Raw genomic sequence first — 17,328 nt, 5'->3', positions numbered from 1 at the left:
AATCAGACACTCGTTTTCTCATGTACATTCGCGACAAACACGCAAAAATAAAGACGGAAATTTATGTGGCCGCCGGAAGAGCTGTAAAAACATGTCGTGTGCACTTTGTTTATAAACTTTTCGGATTCTGGCAGCGGTTGTTGTTATTAAAACAACCCGGGCACCGCAGCAGTAGCAGCAGGAGCAGAACTCGTGCTTACCCTTGCAGAGAGCGGTGGTTTTCTTAATCTGGTCACGCCGCCGAGAGCATCTCCTGTGATTAGGCGAAATGCATGCTCGAGTCTGCTGCTTTCATCCACCGCCGTGGCACTGGCAAATAAGCGCATTAAATTAACCTTGCCCTGCTTTTCACGGAGCTTTCGCAACTACTTTGAAATTTCCAGCCTACTGCACTTAGCTTAACGAAGGTTTTGATTAATGACCAACTTCACCTTTGACTTCATGCTTCACGAAGATAATTTTTTGCTGAAGCAGATTTGATTTAATAATACAGCCGTCAACTGTAGAAACTATTATGTTTGATGGAATGTAAATAAGAAAGCCTAGATTTATTTGATTATAATTTTTGTAAGATGTAAAATGGAACATTAAATCTCTAGATGGAATAATATGATATTGTTACAAGATTGTACGGCAAGAAAATTGAAAAATGATTCAAAAATTTAATGGAATTGGCAAAATTGCGATTAAAATTCAATTTTTTTCACTAGTTGTGTCCGGTTTTCCAGTTTCGAAAATAGTGTAAAATGCATGTGTTTTTAGTGTTGTCTAGTATAGGCTGTAGTATGGCGAGTGATTGAGATAGAAGTAACTTTTGCTTTTATTTCTGTCATGAGTTTCAGCGAGTTGATCGCTAATACTACAAATGCCTAAATTTCTCCAATAATGTGATTTTTTGTGATATCATGTTTTAAATGTTTGACCCATTATGGAGAAATAAACAGAATTGAATTGAACTAGCTTCTGTTAAAATTTTGAATTATATTTATTTCTACTTCCTTGCTGTAAGATACAAATTTTACAAAATTTTAACACCATTTGATAATATGTAAAAAATGTATGATGTATGGAGAGGAATATAACTTATTTTTAATTTTTTTTAATTCAGGGTTTCCTGAAAAAAAGATTGACGGCTTCGAAATAAAATATTTCTGAATTATCTTTTTTGTTTCAATCAGAAAATTTCGTTCATTCTATTCAAAATTGAACAATGAAGTTTAGGTTTTACAAAAAAATTTGATTTGGTCAATTCTAAATCATTTTAAATGAGATTTATTTTGTTGTCGATTACCCCTAGGGCACAGAACAAATTTAAAATTTCCAGCCACATTTTATGACTTAAATGTGTATAAAACTTCACATACAACTTAAAAGAATGGAAACAAACATTATTAATGCAGGACAGCAATTCAGGTTTAATGAATATAATTATAATATTTTTCAAGTTTAACTTGAGGTAGTGTTATTAATCCAGTTTGTAAAGTCCTTTGTAAAAATTTCACGTTCAGATGAAAGGGATGAAAACTGTTTTCTTGTCTAAAAGAGGAAAAACAATGCAGGAAAACAACGGCGCGTGGCGTTTTGTTTCGTCCATTGAATTGCGCAACAAAACTCCGCGTTCCTCGCACGCAGTTCGCACAAGTCTCGCGGCTCATTTTGCCCAACGACCCTATTGTGCCCTCACCTCGTTGGAATAAACAAGCCGGGAGGCGGTGCGAAATTGGAGACAAATTAGCAGGCGAGCGAACGGCTAAACCCTCGTGAGACGCTCATACAACCCTTCCGGAACAAGTGGTGGCTCTGCGTTATTTATTTCCTCCACGCAGCCGAAAAACGTGAAACCTGCGGCGATATTTTCTCCGCTGCTGCAAATCTGCTGCCATGCGGAAAAATACAAGGACGCCAAGATTATTTTGGTTTAAGAACGGTAAAATAACAAACGGAGGATTAAAACACATTACCAAAGAAACTGAATGAGATCTTGATCACTATTAAGTTCAAAGTTTGTAAGAATGTGTTAAAATTACGTTCACTGAGCAATTTGGTTGTGAATATTGACCATTGATTGACTCCTTTAAAATTATTTTATTAATAATTTATTGTACGCCGTAGGCGTGCCACACTGCTAAAAACACCAAAAATTATTATATTCTTACTCTCTACCTTATGGAAAACTAGTAAAATACAAATTAAATCAGATCAATTTCCTGTATTTATCAATTCAAATAATTTTGTTTACGAACTGAAGGTGTTGCTTCAATGAGTAAGAAGATAAAAACTTCCTCACACAGTTATTTAACGTTCATAAAAAAAATTCTCATCCCTCCGCAGCGGCCAAGGTCAGGGGGAGAGGAAGCCACTGCAAACGCACTTTACAAATATGCATCGCGTAATTTATTCAGCCCACTCTGCTGCCATGCCATTGTGCAAAGTTTTGCTTGCATATGCTGCGGAAATAAATAGAGAGAAGGCGCGCCCCTCGGGAGACGCATTTAAATAAAGTGCTGCCGCTGTTTCAACATTTGAAGCAACCGCTTCATTCCACACGCATAGATTAACGCCGGCTTTGTTTTTGTGGAAAACGTGACGTCACATCGTGCAGATTAGTGACTTAATGCAACGCTCGGCCAGATCGGAAAACGATACGCTTAATTGGGCCTGCGAATCCGTGTGGCATTACACGCGGATCATTTATTTTTGCCCGTCTCTTCTGTAATTAGAGTTTTTGAGCAAACGTATACACACAGCGCAGCTCGAAATCCGGCTCGTAGCGGCGCAAAAACGTCCGGCTGAGCTGCAAAATCATCACACGCTCTCGGCTCATGCATCATGTAGGCATCCACGTCTAGCAAAAACTCAAATCTTCTGTCCCTCTGCTGTCTACTTTTTGCACAAATAACGTTTGTAAACACTTTGTTTCTGACTTGGTTGTTATCTTTTTTCGTATGCTAAGCCGCCTAAGTGAAAGGATGATGAAATGTTGCAGTTTGAGCGAAAACAGTTGCTGCAAAAAATTCTAGAAACTAAAAAAAAAATTAAGGCTATATTTTTATATTATTTCTTGCAAACACCTATCAAAATAAAAAGGAAGGGAAGAAATACACGCAAAGAAAATTAAATCATCGATTGGGTTTCCCAGTCGCTGATTCAAAATTATCAGTAATTAATACTGCTTTAGAAAAAAAGTTGAGCTGATGAAGTCGCGGGTCCGTAACAACCGATGTACAGTATAAGAGCACGACATTTAATTTTTTCCTGTCAGAATTTCGCTAGCTATCCATCCATTTGAAAATTTAAATTTAAATCCTAAAATGAACAAAGGTTGGGAATTTAAGACATTTTGCTTTTTCAGTGCTTCTGATTTACTTAAAAACCAAATAATCAAATCTCAAGTTACACGAAGTTTGCCAAAGAAATTCAAATCACTAGTAATTATCGATTAATAAATACACCTTAAAAGAGATGGAAATATCTCAAATATTTCTAACCGTTTAATTCTACAAGATTCTTTTGCTTGTTATTTACTCCTAGGTGGAATTGCAGGTGATCAATTTATGGTAAAATTGTGGTTTGGAAAAATATGATCACTGGAAGAGATCAGATTAAACCTTCAAAATGAGTATTCTAAGGACTGGGGCTTTCCCATGCGCAAATGAAATCACGAGCAAGAACGAGCGGTCAGATAAAATCAAGTTATGCAACCGGCGCAGGGCGAATGCTTAGCAAATTGCATACCTTTTTAACTTTTAATTAGATAGCTGAGCAACAGAAAAACTGAGAGTAGAACTTCACATTCTTTGAATAAAATAGAGAAACTACCCTCGTTTTGCATAACTACAAATTTTAAATGTTATCTTGAAATTTCCCCTGGCATTAGTGGAGTGACACGTAAAGCCGACCAGAGTTGAAAAAAGCGAATAGAAAATATAAACACGTCTCTTGCTAATGTTTTTGTTTCGTGTGTTCGTGCGAAAGGCGGTAAGAGGCGCATTTTAGCAAATTAACCCGGCATTTGAGTCTTGAAAGGGCAATTCTCACGAGCAACTTTCTTTCTCTAGTACCGCAGTAATAAACAAGCAAAGCTCGCCTCCGAGTCTCCGAGACGAGGACGGTGGCACGCGCTCCGCCGGAAAAACCGCATCCTGCACTCGCTCGACTCGCATGCCGCATTACTCCGCGGCAGCAGAAAAAAAGATAGGTAGCAAGTGGAAAGGAACAGAAAGAGACATACCTGTTTCGAGGCCGTCTGTGGGGGACGGAGGGGTGGCTTCGGCGCCCACTGCAGTGGTGTCTGAGTCGGCGGCGGCGACCAAAACATGGGGCCCGCTAATCAGCAGCTGCACTAAGAGACAACACACAATTGCGCTGCCGATTTGTCGAGCATCGATAGCTGTCATTGCGCTTCGGCGAGGAGGGCGAATTTCTGGCAACAACAGCTCCTCAGCCTCATCACTTATACATAATTCTCTCTGCAGGGCGTGCTTGCGGCCGGCCTCTGCGTCTGCGGGCTGTCTCTGAGCGTCTGAACTGAACAATCGGAACCTGCGCCAGTGCCGCTCGCTCGCTTTTGCCGCGTTCCTCCTCCCCCACCCCGTTCCGCCCTCCCGCACGAGAGGCCTGCACGCGCCGCGCGCGCAATCGATAATTTGCCTTGCTCGCTCTCGCGGCGCCGCACCCCGCGCACAAAAGTGAGCACCACCGCCCCCGTGCCCTCCTGCCCCCGGAGTCGGTGCAGTGCCCGCGCCGCTCCCTCCGCACCCCCCGCGCGCACGCAGCACACCACGGCCCTCCTCCCCTTTGGCTCGCTGCAACGCTCATCCTGCACTTTAGTGCTAGATATTTTACACTGCGCTTTGTTTTCTCGGTATCTAAGCTAGCCAAGGCCATTCCAACAGGTTATCTTTGTGCCCTTTAGCGTTATTTGACAAATCATCTCGCACTACGCTCAAATAAATTTGCAATTGAATTTTACGGTCAAAGGATAAAAATACTGGTAAATAAATCTGATTAATCATTTCATGTGGAGTCTTATTCATGAGATTCATCGTCCAATTTGATTACTAATCTAGGTCAAAGTCACAATATTTTAGGTAACTGCAATTTTCTAGGAAATACGAGCTATAAATGGTTTTTTAAATCCATGATTTAATTCTTTAGTCTTTTCCCTCGCAAGCCACACACCATTGAACAGATCAATCCTAGGATAGTTAATCTCAAACTGTCTAAATCTAATCCCTGATTATTAAATAACATACATATTTTCTTATCTTTTTTGTCCGGAGAGCATCTGCTGAAATTGCATACGAACAAAATCTGCATTGCACTTCCTGCCGAATAAGTATTCAAGCAGAATGGACTAACAACTCTAAATCATGCGTCAACGAGAGTCACGGCGCGCAGCGAATTCACTCATATTTCATATTATGTGCCACCAGGACAGCACGAAACTGACCGCTCTGCCAGCCCTAATCATTTTGTTCGTATTCGTAGAAATGAAAATATTATTCCCCACACGGAACCGACAAAATGGAAAAGATGGAAAGCAATTTCCAAACAAGTTGTCCTGAAAATATTTTGCAAGCGTGTTTCATTTTGAAATATTTAAAATCAATGTATTTCCTGACCTTGTCAGATAATTTTGGGATCTTTTTAATTTTTGGACATTTAGAAGAGGCTGTTTTGTTGTTGTCTCGTGACATGGAACAAAAACCTTCACTAACCTCATTGTATTCAAAACAGTTTATTCCCTTTAAGTAAACAAAGTTCAATTTATCTTGTTCATCATCCTAAAGTACTCAGAGTAGTGAATCATAAAAGTAGTCAGTTTGACTTGCTCCTTCCACGTGGCGAGAGAAGCGCCAGGCTCCGTCGGGAAGTGTGGGAACGTGAAAGTGTGGTGTTCCTGGGGCGCGGGAGGCACCACAAGATGCACACCGTCCCTGGATTCTGCAAACACCTGCTGTCGTGGCCGCTGGAATCTGCGCCTCGGGGCTGGCTCCTCAGACGCTGGTGCTTCTGCTTCGCTGCTCCTGACGTGATCATTTCCGTACAGCCAGCAATCGCGGCTCACCTGCAACATGCAATTATGGCAGATTGATTACCTTGTTTATGTTTATTGCAATTCATCACGCTCTAATTAATCTAAGGAGGGTAATAAATTGTTCTCGGTCAATAAAAAGATTAAACAATATTTAATAAAATTTAGTTTCTTATAAAATGTATTTAATTTAAATAAAACAATAAAAGCGTAATGAGTTATACTAAGCACTGATTACAAAATTAATTGCGAAAAATTCTTGTGCATAAATATAACCCAAACCCAAATACACGATATAGAAACAGTGCATGGAAAACATTCCAATCGTCGGGCTGAAAAAATTAATTGATCGTTTGTGAAAAATATTTAAGTAAGAAAAGTTTTGAGACTATATTGCAATCTCACATACCTTCCGAATTTAAAATCAAAACAAAAAATGACTCATTCCAAAGCAAGGTGGTTGATACTAGGCAAGCATAAACGGGTCTGAATGAAACGTGGCAGGCTAATAGCTTTCAGGTAATAACTAAGGTATTTAGTTTTTTTCCGAAATCGAAAAATTTGGCCTTTTAGAAAAACATCACTTGCTTAAAATTTTATTATCTCGCCACGCAGATGAGTTAATTAGACAAACTCAACGTCATATGAAATCAAAATAATTGGGCAATCGTTCGTTTATTAATGCCAAGGTCATAGGTCACTGATATTTTAGTGAAATCTTAAAATCACTGCCAAATATGGAAGGGCATGTTTTTTCGATGTAATACATACATATGAGATGGTTCAAATTTAATTTTACCTTGAATAAACAACAATATTTAGATTTTCGATTCTTTTTTTAAATATATTTCACATTCAAGAAAAATTTGTTTGTTTATGGACTTCGATCAACACTAGTGTCTTCTAAATCTCTGGTACTAGACATAAGATTTTTAAAAACCAACTACCTTATTAAACTGGTCTTTACCTATCAAAGGTTAATAGACAAGTGCCCTCAAACCAATTCAGCGAATTATGCGATGTGAAGACAAGTAAAATGGTTTGCAGTTTTAAGGACAATTAGAACGTAGAGATTTGGTTGACACAATGAGTTTTGATTATGAACGCCTCTGATGGAAAAATACGGTTATCATGATAGCTCACAAATGATATATTCTCAAAACCTGCACACCGTTTGACTGATATAGCCAAGGCAGTTTAGGGGTGCAAACTCCAACATCCTTCTGTCTACCCCTCCAAAAAGGGAAAATATGATTTTTTGATTCCCCTTGACAACGGTGATGTTCACTCCAAAAATTGTCAAATTGACTAAAAAAGGTTTTTAATTTTTCCAAAATATTTAAGGACCTCCATTATAATATGTAAACTAGTTAGATTTATAAATTTTGACCTGGAAAAAGTGTGCAAGTATGTAAAGTTTGTTTCAAATTAGGAAGGTATGTGAGGCTCATTGTCAATATTTGTTTGTAATTAAATTTCTCAAATTTTTATAAATTAATTAGCCTACCCTGAATCCATCCTGGCTTGGCTCCCACGTGGGCAGGTCCTCCTCCTGCGGCTCGCAGTCCTCGACCAGCTTGTTCAGGTAGGCCTTGATGCCGCCGTTAAAGGCTAAGTGGCGTTTGGCTAGGTTGACCTGCACCCCTAGTCGCTTGCCCATGCCAAGCGTGAGGGAGCGGTAGACCGTCCTGCTGAGGTATGGCTCACTGCGCTCGAAGGCCGCGTTGAACACGGCCTTTGTGTCAAACTGCTTGCACGCCTGCTCCAGCACGTCGTAGCCTTGCACTGGCATCTCTTTCGGTGGCAAGTAGCTCCTCACGTCCTTGCTCAGGTTATGCAGAGCAAACTCAAACTGCTGCTGGTAGTACTGCTGCTGCGGGCTCGATAGCATCCTCGCGGTGAAGCTGGTTGGCTCCTGCGCAAAGAGTTTTCCATATAATTTAAAAGTAGATAGGGTTACAAAAACCAGGCTGCTTTTTTTAAATGCAGTGGTTACTTTTATTAAATATTTTAATTTTAGCTGAACATTTCTACATTCACTTTTAATGTTACGTAGTTTTGCAAATAACATATTGACTTGAAGTTGGTAATAATGGCGTAAATTAAGGATATAAACATTATTTTTCAATTATTACTCAACAAAATACTAAGCAGCAGAATTTTGGATTCGGCTAGGTATAAAATGCTAGCGCAAGAAATCAGTTAAGCATTAACCCTACCAAACCAAATGAAACCCATATTATGACATCATTAAATTTTTTTGAGCTTGTAAGCCCCAAATGTTATTTTTTGAACATTTTAAAGAAATCTCAATTAAAAAGATACTCGTACTATACTAAGGGATGCTACTCAATGCAACGCAGACCATTTGAGAAATCATTAAAAACAAACGTTAAGCGAATTTTTCAAAAACATTTTAAGCAAGTGCCAAAATGTCCCAGAAAAAACACAAAACATTCATTGTCGCCAAACACCCGTAACTAGGACAGCCGTTTCGGGTATTAAACCCTCGTCAGCTAGCCTTTGGTGCAGCGAGTCCCTCACCTCACGGAGAGCGTCAATCTCCAACACTAACTCAACCAGGTTTTAAGCTGGCAGCTTGCATCGGAAAAAAACGCGTGGCGTTCAATTCTAACAATTTCTCAAATAGTATAAATCGTTGCATGAGTTATAACACGGAATTTAAAGAAAAATACGTGACCTAATACAAGAGAGAATCAATCTCACCAATGTAAAGGATTTTTAAAGAAAGCTCAATGTTTTCTCCTATGAACTGTACTTTTGGCCAAATTGTAGATGGACATATCACAGCGTTTCCCTAAAACTTCACACTTAATATATAGTAAGCTGAGAAGAATATATATTTGAATTTAGTGACATTAATAAAAAGGGTCACTTTGAATATTTTTGACTGATGATGATGATTGGCTGACAATAGGTATTTGACAAACCTTTCCCTGCGGCCGATGTTGCTCGTCTGAGTACTTGGCGAAATTGGACACGAGTTTCTCTGTGCCAAAGTCCTTGCGCGGCGTCGAACAGTTGGACGAATATGGGCTACTGGACAGTGAGGACGTGCTGAAACCGGGCGAGCGCTGCTGCTGCGGGGAGTAGTTGTTTCTATTGTGGTAACCCCGCCCTGAGTATTCTCTCCTTGGGGAGCCGTCGCTCCTGGGGCTTGAGAACGGCAGTCGCCTGAACGGAGACTGCTTTTGCGGTGATGGAGGAGGGGTTCTAGCAACGTCACTTTTTCCACTGATGTACATCTCAGTCAGCTCCTTCCTCAGGGCCACCTCCAGCTCATCCACGACTATTGGTTCTTGCAGCTTGTTATCATTGTCCGGTGGCAATGAGTCGACACCAATGTACGAATCAGAGCTGCTGTCTTCCTTACCATTATTGTCTTTGGTCTCATCATCAGACAAATCAGTATCACTCTCCTCTTTGGCATTATTTGATGCAGAGTCTTGTGTCGTCTCTGCAGGTTTCTCGCTGAGCACAGCTATAAGGTTCTGCACTGGCGAGAATTGCATGGGAATTTGCAGGTCCTGCACCATGCCCTTCAGTCTTGTTAGGTCCTTGCTGTTGTCCTCCACAAGGGTCACAGCCAAACCTTCAGTTCCAAATCGACCAGAGCGGCCGACTCTGTGCAAGTATGTTGCAGAGGTCATTGGCACGTCAAAATTTATCTAGAAATTTTTTTGAGAAATGATTTTCTGAAATTCCTATGAGCTCTTTAAAATGAAATAATAAGTTCAAATATTTCCTTAACTACTGCATTTTAATTTAATTATACTTCTTCCATTTCAAGACTTTCTTGAAATACCTTGACTGGTACTTAACCATTAAATTTTATATCTCTTACGTTGATTAGTTAATCTGGATACAAAAATAAAATATCCAAATAAATTTAATTACAAATAACTATATTTGATTTTTTCCATTTGAATAAATTAAAATCAACGAATTTTCTGCGAGTCAAATACCTAATGGTCTATTTATGTGTATTCAAAAGGGCTGGATTTAAAACAAGGCTTTGACCACTAACAATGCAACTCAGTGACACTTACAGTTCTCGATTTTGGTAGCAAGGAAATGGATGTTAGAATTTCCAATTCCTATTGCTGGATGTAATTGTAAACTATAAAAAAATTAATTCACTACTTATCTTGTGTCAAGGCTCTACCATCAATAAATTCTGTACTTACCACTAAATTGACGTTGGCCACATCAATTCCCCTAGCAACGAGATCAGTGGAGAGCAGCACTCGACATTTGAAGTCGTAGAACTTCTTGATCACTCTCAGTCTTGCAGGTTGGTCTATTCCACTGGACAGGAATTCCGTGGGCCAGCCCTTGGAATTCAGAGTCCCACTAATATTCTCGACTCTATTGAAACCAAATTACTAAAATAAGATCAATCTATCACACAACAGAGACTCACACTCCGTGGAAATTGTTGAAAACGATGCACTGCTTGAATGGGACACTGGACAGAATGACAACAAGGGCATCAATCTTCTTCTTCATTTTATTCAAGTAATTAACTTCATGGGGCACAAGAGCTGCCACTTGTCTCACCCCAAGCAGGACCCCAGAACCTGCATCTAGCTGGAAAATTCAAGATTTACAATAATATACTAACCAAACCTAAAATTGAATTACGCATTTCTCTTCAGGATTGACTCGAATAGGACTTCTCATGAAATCTTCCAGGAAGACCTTCAGTTCAGGAGTGTATGTGGCACTGGCAGCAATGACTTGTTTGTTCAAAGGCAGCGTTTTGAAAATGTGTCTGAAATGAATAATCAGTCTCACCCTCATTAATTTTTTTCCTTTTAAAATCATACACAATGTCTGGTTCAAACGACGGCTCCAAAAGTTTGTCCGCCTCATCAATGACGATCAGCCTGATGTGGCTGACGTCCAGAAGTTCATCGTCTATCAGGTGCTTCAGCCTGCCTGGCGTCCCTACAGCAATGTGGCAGTGCTTGGCGCGTCTCCGGTCCTCCTCAACGGGCAGCCCACCTATGAAAACTGCCACCTTCAAGCCCTTGTGGCCGCTGCCAATGTTGGACAGGACATCGCCCACTTGGGCTGCGATCTCTCTGGTCGGGGTCAAAATCAGCACCTAAAATACAAATTATGTTATTTATAAATACATATGATACATAAAACATTTCTTGTGACTGTATCACTGCATGCACACCTGTAGGCTTTTACTTGGCAGCTGCAGCATTTCCAAGGCAGTAACTCCAAACATCACAGTCTTTCCTGTTCCTGATTTGGCCTCAGCAATCAAGTCTGCAATTTTTCATGATTTTTTTTTACATAAACCCCATCAAGTTCAAGCTCATGTAATATGTTACCAAATCCGCATTTCCCCAGAGGAATAGCGACCAATTGGATTGGCGACGGCCTTTCAAACCCTGATGCCTTCAATCCTTTCAGGGTGCTCTCGGACAGTATGAGACCCTCAAAGGTGACATCTTCGTTTATCTGGACGTCCCGAGTCCTCTCTCGAGAATCAAACACGTGTGCCTTCGACATCGTCCTGGTTTCTGTCAGTGTGAAACCGAAAATGACAGCGTGGCAGCATGCACTAGAGGTGCTTTCCCTCCAAATTCTTAAAACACCCTCCTAATTTGAGTGCGTTTCTTCCGTTTCTTCGAAATTTGACGTGCAGACGAGAAAAACACGTTTCGTCTTGTTTTCCTCGGTGTGTTTAGTGCTGCCAAGTGCAGGCGCAGGCAGGATGGGAATAAGCAACGAGGAGCGAGAAATGCGGCAAAAATCACAAAACGCGCATGCGCGCTGCGCGTGTGGATGTCAGTCATATGGAGCGGTGGGAGGAAGCGAAGTGCGCGGAGGCTGGAGAATTTTGTTTTGGTTTGTTTACGAGCAAGCATCCAGCCAGCATCAGTCGGCGGCCGGCTCTGAAAAAAGTTTTGAATTCTTACTATCAAACACGTTTCAGGGTAACTCTCGATATATTTATGATATTAAGTATGTATTGAAATAGATTTGTAAATTGATTGATAATCGCCAAAATGCAGCTGTAAATAGATGCAGAAAATCTTACTTAGCACGCTAGTTTATTTTTATTTAATATTTTTCAGTTCCAATTTTATTGTAAAACACTGTAAATTTCATATTTGTTTTTCGCTAATTTTCAGTTTTAGCATCTCTGGACAATGGCCCTATCAAAAGAAATCCCTTGGCAAAGTATTCTGGACCTTTTTACAGAGGAAATAAAACATGAGCGCCATGCTGAAAGATGGTCAAAATTTCAGTCCTTGGATAAAGAGGACGAAATCATAAATATGATTTATAGTTTCGATATATTCAGGTAAATGCAACTCTAAAGAATATCTTTCAAAATACGGATTTTCATTTGCAGGAAGCGAATTAACGCTTGGCACACAAAATTTGCCACCATCTTGCCTCAGGGGCCGGCTAAATTAACTGACGAGGACGAGAGCAGCTATGCGAACAAAATCAACGAGGAGCTGAACAAAGAGAGGGAGTCGCTCAGGAGTAGCATTATATTAAAATACGGAGAAAGTGACTCTTTTCCCGCTGCTTCGAGTGGACTTGAAGTCCAGTAAGAGCGAAAAATCAAATTCTGCTTATATCTGAATCGTGATGTTTAACCAGGGTGTCAGAAGAGAAAGGCCGCCACGTCATTGCCCTAAAGGACTTTCAGAAAGGTGACGTGCTGTTCAAGGAGGAAGCCTTTACAGCCGTACCCTGCGGAGGAATCCAAATTCATTGTGATCACTGCTGCACGCCCTTGTATAGCTTTGGAAACGAGTCCGAAGTGAACTTTGTCCCATGCGACGTCTGCAACGCCACGCGCTACTGCACGTTCAAGTGCCTGGAGGAGGCCAAGTCGTACCACCAATTTGAGTGCGGCTCCAACCTTCCTGAACATGTCGGAATCGCCTGGCTCGGCCTGCGTGTCGCTCTTGTTGGTGAGACTTGCCAGCAGTCGGGCGAAGCCGACAAAATCACGCAATATGAGCGGGTCTGCAGCCTGCTCACTCACATCTCAGACATGACTCCTGAGGACAAATTGCAGTATTCTTTGGTAAATTAGGACTTATTCTTCGCCATTTTGTAGTATTTATTGTTATAGTACTTCTGCACCAAACAGGTTTTTTTGCATCAAATGTGTGATTATTATAAGAACTAGTGATACAAATTTTTCTTTGAGTATTGACTGGACAAAATATTGGATAAATTTCTAAATCAATTTAGTGAAATCGGGAAAAGGGCTAGTCAAATTTTGGATTGAGCCAAAATATCAAAAAATTAAACGGGTTGTTAATGAGTTTTCTCTTGATTTAAATTCCTCTCATTTTGATCTATCCAATGGTGTGCTAATTTTGACCTAATTATTCTTAAAATAAATTTAAATTAAAATCCCAATAAACCCTACTCTATGGTGCTAGATAGAAACTTTTCATTTCTTCAAATTTCATGAAAACACGTCTGATGAATAATAATAAATTTTTTTGCTGCTTTCAAATGGATATTTAAATTTTACTAAAACATTGTTTTAACTGGGAGCTTATTAGTTAGTGAGTTAGTAATTGATTCTTTGGTTATATTTAACTGCTTTACTTTGAATTAATTTTCATCAACTTTTACCATGACAAGTTAATTTGTCTGTATTTCAATTTATTTTTATTTGTACCTCTTATACAAAATTATAGGGGTGCACTAAACAAACAAAATAAATTATCAAAGTACAGACATTGTATTTCCTTGTTGCAAAGAGCGTCAATTTATTATCTCCAACTAGTTTTGGCTTGTAACAACTGAAGCCCTATTTCATGGAAAATTATAAAATAATGAATTGACGCTCTTTACAACGAGGAAATACATTTCCGTTTTTCATTACTACAATGGAATATTCCTCAAGTGGCTTCTTTGATATAAAGGAAACGACTTGAGAGGAATAAAATATCGGGAAAATCCCAAGAGTTAAAATAACGGTTTTGAATGTAATAAGTCTGGTAAAATAATTTTTAACCAGTAATTCAGCTCTGGTATTTTCCAGCTAATTTTGCTAAACATTTCAGACTTCCTTGTTGCTCTCTGTGGATATTGCAAGGCGGAAAAAGATGTCCTCAGTGGAGAAAAACGAATACATTGTCAAGTTCGGCTCAAAAGTAATGAAGCACATCACGCAACTAGTCTGCAACGGCAATGCCATCACTTCGCACCTTTTCGGCCAGGACCGGATCACTGTGGCCGGGCCAATTTTGCAGGAAGAAAAGCAAGTGCGGGTTGCCACAGCCATTTTCCCTTCCGCGTCCATGATGAATCACTCTTGTGATCCAAACATTCTCACCAGGTAATCGGAATTTAAAATAAGATTGAAAATATTGTTTTTTCTTATAAGAGTTGTAAATACCTATCCAGAAACTTTAACCTAATGTGTACCATAAAGTGCTTATTTGATTAAATTAATTTTGGCCTATTCATCGCCTCAAGTCTTAAATAATTTAATGTACAATTTTTGAGTTCTTTTCGCTTCCTACAATTTTTTCCTAGTGATTTCTTCATTATTTATGCACATTTTTTTTATATATCAACTGTGATATTTTTTATACAAATTTTGGGAAGTCGCACAAAGCATTTTTAAATTTTTCTTAAGTTCGCAAAAACTTTTTTTTCTAGCATTTAGTGAAAAATCTAGCAATTAATTCTTAAAACTTAAAATTCTGAAAACAGATAAATTCCAATTCCAGCTACTTTGGCAACACAGTGATCTCTAAAGCAGTGAGAGACATCAAAGCGGGCGAGGAAGTCTTAAACTGCTACGGCCTTTACTTCAGAGCCATGCGAACTGATAAGCGGCAGCGACACTTAAAAGATCAGTACATGTTCGACTGCAAGTGCCAAGCCTGCCTGAAAACCATCGATGTCTTGGTAAATCAACTCACTAAAGAATTAAGTGAAAATTTCAAATAAAAAATCCAGGATACTGATGGAATCCACAGCCTCATGTGCGTCAAGTGCAAAGGCCCTGCGATTGCCCAGCACGGCGAATCCGTCTGCCTCAAGTGTGATTACATATTCAACAATGAAGAAATGGACCAACTCATGGAAATGGTGAACAAGGAAAAGGTTCTCCTTAAAGGTACAGCTGCATCTTGAAGCCTCCGCTCACTAATTGTTGATGGTATTTGACAGAATCTCAAGAGCACCACAGAAACAGGGCATTCGACAAGCTGATCAAGAGCAAAATCGAATATGTGAACCACCTTAAGTCTTTCCTGCATCCGCACAATTGCCAAATTGCACAAGCAATCGATCAGTTGGCCATGCTTTACGTCAGGAAAGGTAAGAAATTTTCAGGACTATCTAAATAATTTTTGGTGGCTTTGGATTTTCATTAAAGTGGATGATTGGTACCTTCTGCTCGAAAATGCAATATTTTGTCCACTTCTGAGATGTTTACATGGTCCATCAGTCCTGAATTGCCAATCTAGTATTGATTTTGAGTTACGAAATGGACAAAGTTGTCAGGAAAAATTGAAATATCTTAATTTTGTACAATCGTGATGAATTTTTGATTACTAGACTTTCATTGACGAGACAAATCAATAGATAGATCATTTTTGACTTACCAGAAATCTTGGAAATTTCACCTCAAAGGTGCTTAATGTAATAATTTTTATATTGAACTATACCTCGCACGCATTTTTTAAGTTTGTCAAAATTTTAAATTAGTTATTAATATTATATAAGATATTTATTTTAGAATAGTAAAAGTTTCAATTAAATTGTTTAATTAATTCAAATCTGTTGATGAAATATTCTAAAACATCTTAACGATTGTGTAACTGCAAAAATGTTTCCCAAAATATTACAATCCGTTGGCGAGCCTGTCAAAAATAATACCGTAAAAATTTGCAAAAAAAAGTATCTTTTAAATTCAGGAGATAAGCGGGGTTATTTTTTACCAAATAGGAAATTCATGTGAAAAATACGATTTTAAATCGGCAGGACACTACATTGACGCTTGGAACTTAATGGAAGAGTGCCTGACCCTGGCTAAAGCTCAGTACGGCAGCGACGGGATCGAATTGGCAGGGGTCATTTCGACCATGATGTCAATCGCGCAGGCAATCACCTCTTTGGAAGTCACGCAGCAAGGCCTCAAGTAATATCTCCCCTTCTTATAATTAAGTTTGAAATAATTGTAAAAAATTTTAGGTTGATTGAGAGGGCGATCATCCATAGCGAGGTTTCCTTGAAAATCATGGCCGACTGTCTGGGTGAGTGGAACGACAGGTACAGGAACTTGCTTGAGGTCAACAGGGACATGAAGCTCCTCCGCGATCAAGTCGTCGCTTCCATTGAGAATGGCGCTCGGCAAGAAAACGGGAAAGTGCTCAAGGCGATTGAAAATCTAGAGATTTAATCTCCTCTGTATTTTACTTTATCAGAGTATGACTTAAGTCTCTTGCTTGATGAATGAAACAAATAAAATCATTTTCTTCTGCAACGCAAAATACGAGTTTCTATTTCAATATTTATAATTAAGTAACTAACTTAACATGGCAAATCAAACAAATTATCAGCTGGTGATCGGTCTTTTGAAATTAATTTTCTACAAAAGAATATTGACAAAAAATGGAAACATTAATGGAAATAAGAAAGTAATTTTTTCTCTTAATTTTTTGGCTCTGACAATCAACAATACTCTAACAAGCTACTTTGCCTCAAATGTGCTCACTTTTGTAATATGATTGCATGGACCAACAGTCCAAAATTATTAATTAAGCTTTCAAGTTACAGGCTAAACAGATTTTTTAAAATTGTATTTTAATTTTTCCATTCAAATTCTTGGTGACAATGATATTTTGCCTTTTAACTAACTTGAATTTTATAGATACAAGTGGAGCCAATTTATTGCATTGTAAGGATTTGTTTGAAAAGCTAAGCAAAAAACTCGCCACTGAGACACTTTTATGTTAAACCATGAGTCAATTGTTGGTTACAAAATAAAAACGCCTAGTAGTCAGGTTTCACATACCTGTCGCCGCAGGTCTTGTGGAGGAAAGCCGCTTACTTAGTAAACTTTCGTCCACCGAATCAACAACACGAAAGGATTATAAAGCTTGAATACGAAGAAAAAAATTAATTCGTTCAGAACAGCGTCTAAGATGCTCTCAATTCAGTAAGAAATTGTAATTACCAATCTGAACACTCGTAAGAATATCTTCTTTCTTCTATTTGGCAGCTCTTTGGTGCTTTTGCTGTGCTGCTTCTCG

The 17,328-nt window shown here is 39.1% G+C and overlaps 3 protein-coding genes across 4 annotated transcripts in view; 1 reads left to right on the top strand and 2 right to left on the bottom strand.

Moving 5' to 3' along the window:
- jus (julius seizure) overlaps nucleotides 1-4,541 on the bottom strand; it is a 61,553-nt gene extending 57,012 nt beyond the window's left edge. Inside the window, exon 1 of one of the 2 annotated variants that reach the window (XM_065477613.1) lies at nucleotides 4,232-4,541. In XM_065477613.1, the coding sequence (XP_065333685.1) occupies nucleotides 4,232-4,397 (166 nt within the window). In that variant the 5' untranslated portion in view covers nucleotides 4,398-4,541. The remainder of the gene's footprint in view (nucleotides 1-4,231) is intronic. The other variant, XM_065477612.1, reaches the window with a different exon arrangement.
- Nucleotides 4,542-5,724: 1,183 nt separating this feature from the next.
- LOC135936643 (probable ATP-dependent RNA helicase DDX20) lies at nucleotides 5,725-11,777 on the bottom strand. Its single transcript, XM_065479526.1, has 9 exons — nucleotides 11,407-11,777; nucleotides 11,247-11,341; nucleotides 10,888-11,168; nucleotides 10,703-10,832; nucleotides 10,482-10,648; nucleotides 10,246-10,426; nucleotides 8,989-9,726; nucleotides 7,545-7,952; nucleotides 5,725-6,070 (listed from the first exon to the last, which is right to left on the bottom strand). The coding sequence occupies exons 1-9, from the start codon at nucleotides 11,585-11,587 to the stop codon at nucleotides 5,765-5,767; spliced, it is 2,487 nt and encodes an 828-aa protein (XP_065335598.1). The 5' UTR covers nucleotides 11,588-11,777; the 3' UTR covers nucleotides 5,725-5,764.
- Nucleotides 11,778-11,868: 91 nt separating this feature from the next.
- On the top strand, nucleotides 11,869-16,566 carry LOC135936500 (SET and MYND domain-containing protein 4-like). The gene is made up of 10 exons (XM_065479330.1): nucleotides 11,869-12,015; nucleotides 12,214-12,386; nucleotides 12,438-12,641; nucleotides 12,695-13,127; nucleotides 14,125-14,399; nucleotides 14,797-14,977; nucleotides 15,029-15,188; nucleotides 15,242-15,391; nucleotides 16,058-16,214; nucleotides 16,268-16,566. Exons 2-10 carry the CDS (start codon nucleotides 12,232-12,234, stop codon nucleotides 16,473-16,475), a joined length of 1,923 nt encoding a protein of 640 aa, XP_065335402.1. The 5' UTR covers nucleotides 11,869-12,015; nucleotides 12,214-12,231; the 3' UTR covers nucleotides 16,476-16,566.
- The last annotated feature ends 762 nt before the right edge of the window (nucleotides 16,567-17,328 follow it).

This window comes from Cloeon dipterum, chromosome 2, assembly GCF_949628265.1.
Source record: "Cloeon dipterum chromosome 2, ieCloDipt1.1, whole genome shotgun sequence".
In the NCBI taxonomy this organism is placed as follows: domain Eukaryota; kingdom Metazoa; phylum Arthropoda; class Insecta; order Ephemeroptera; family Baetidae; genus Cloeon; species Cloeon dipterum.
This window is presented reverse-complemented; position numbering and strand designations above follow the sequence as displayed.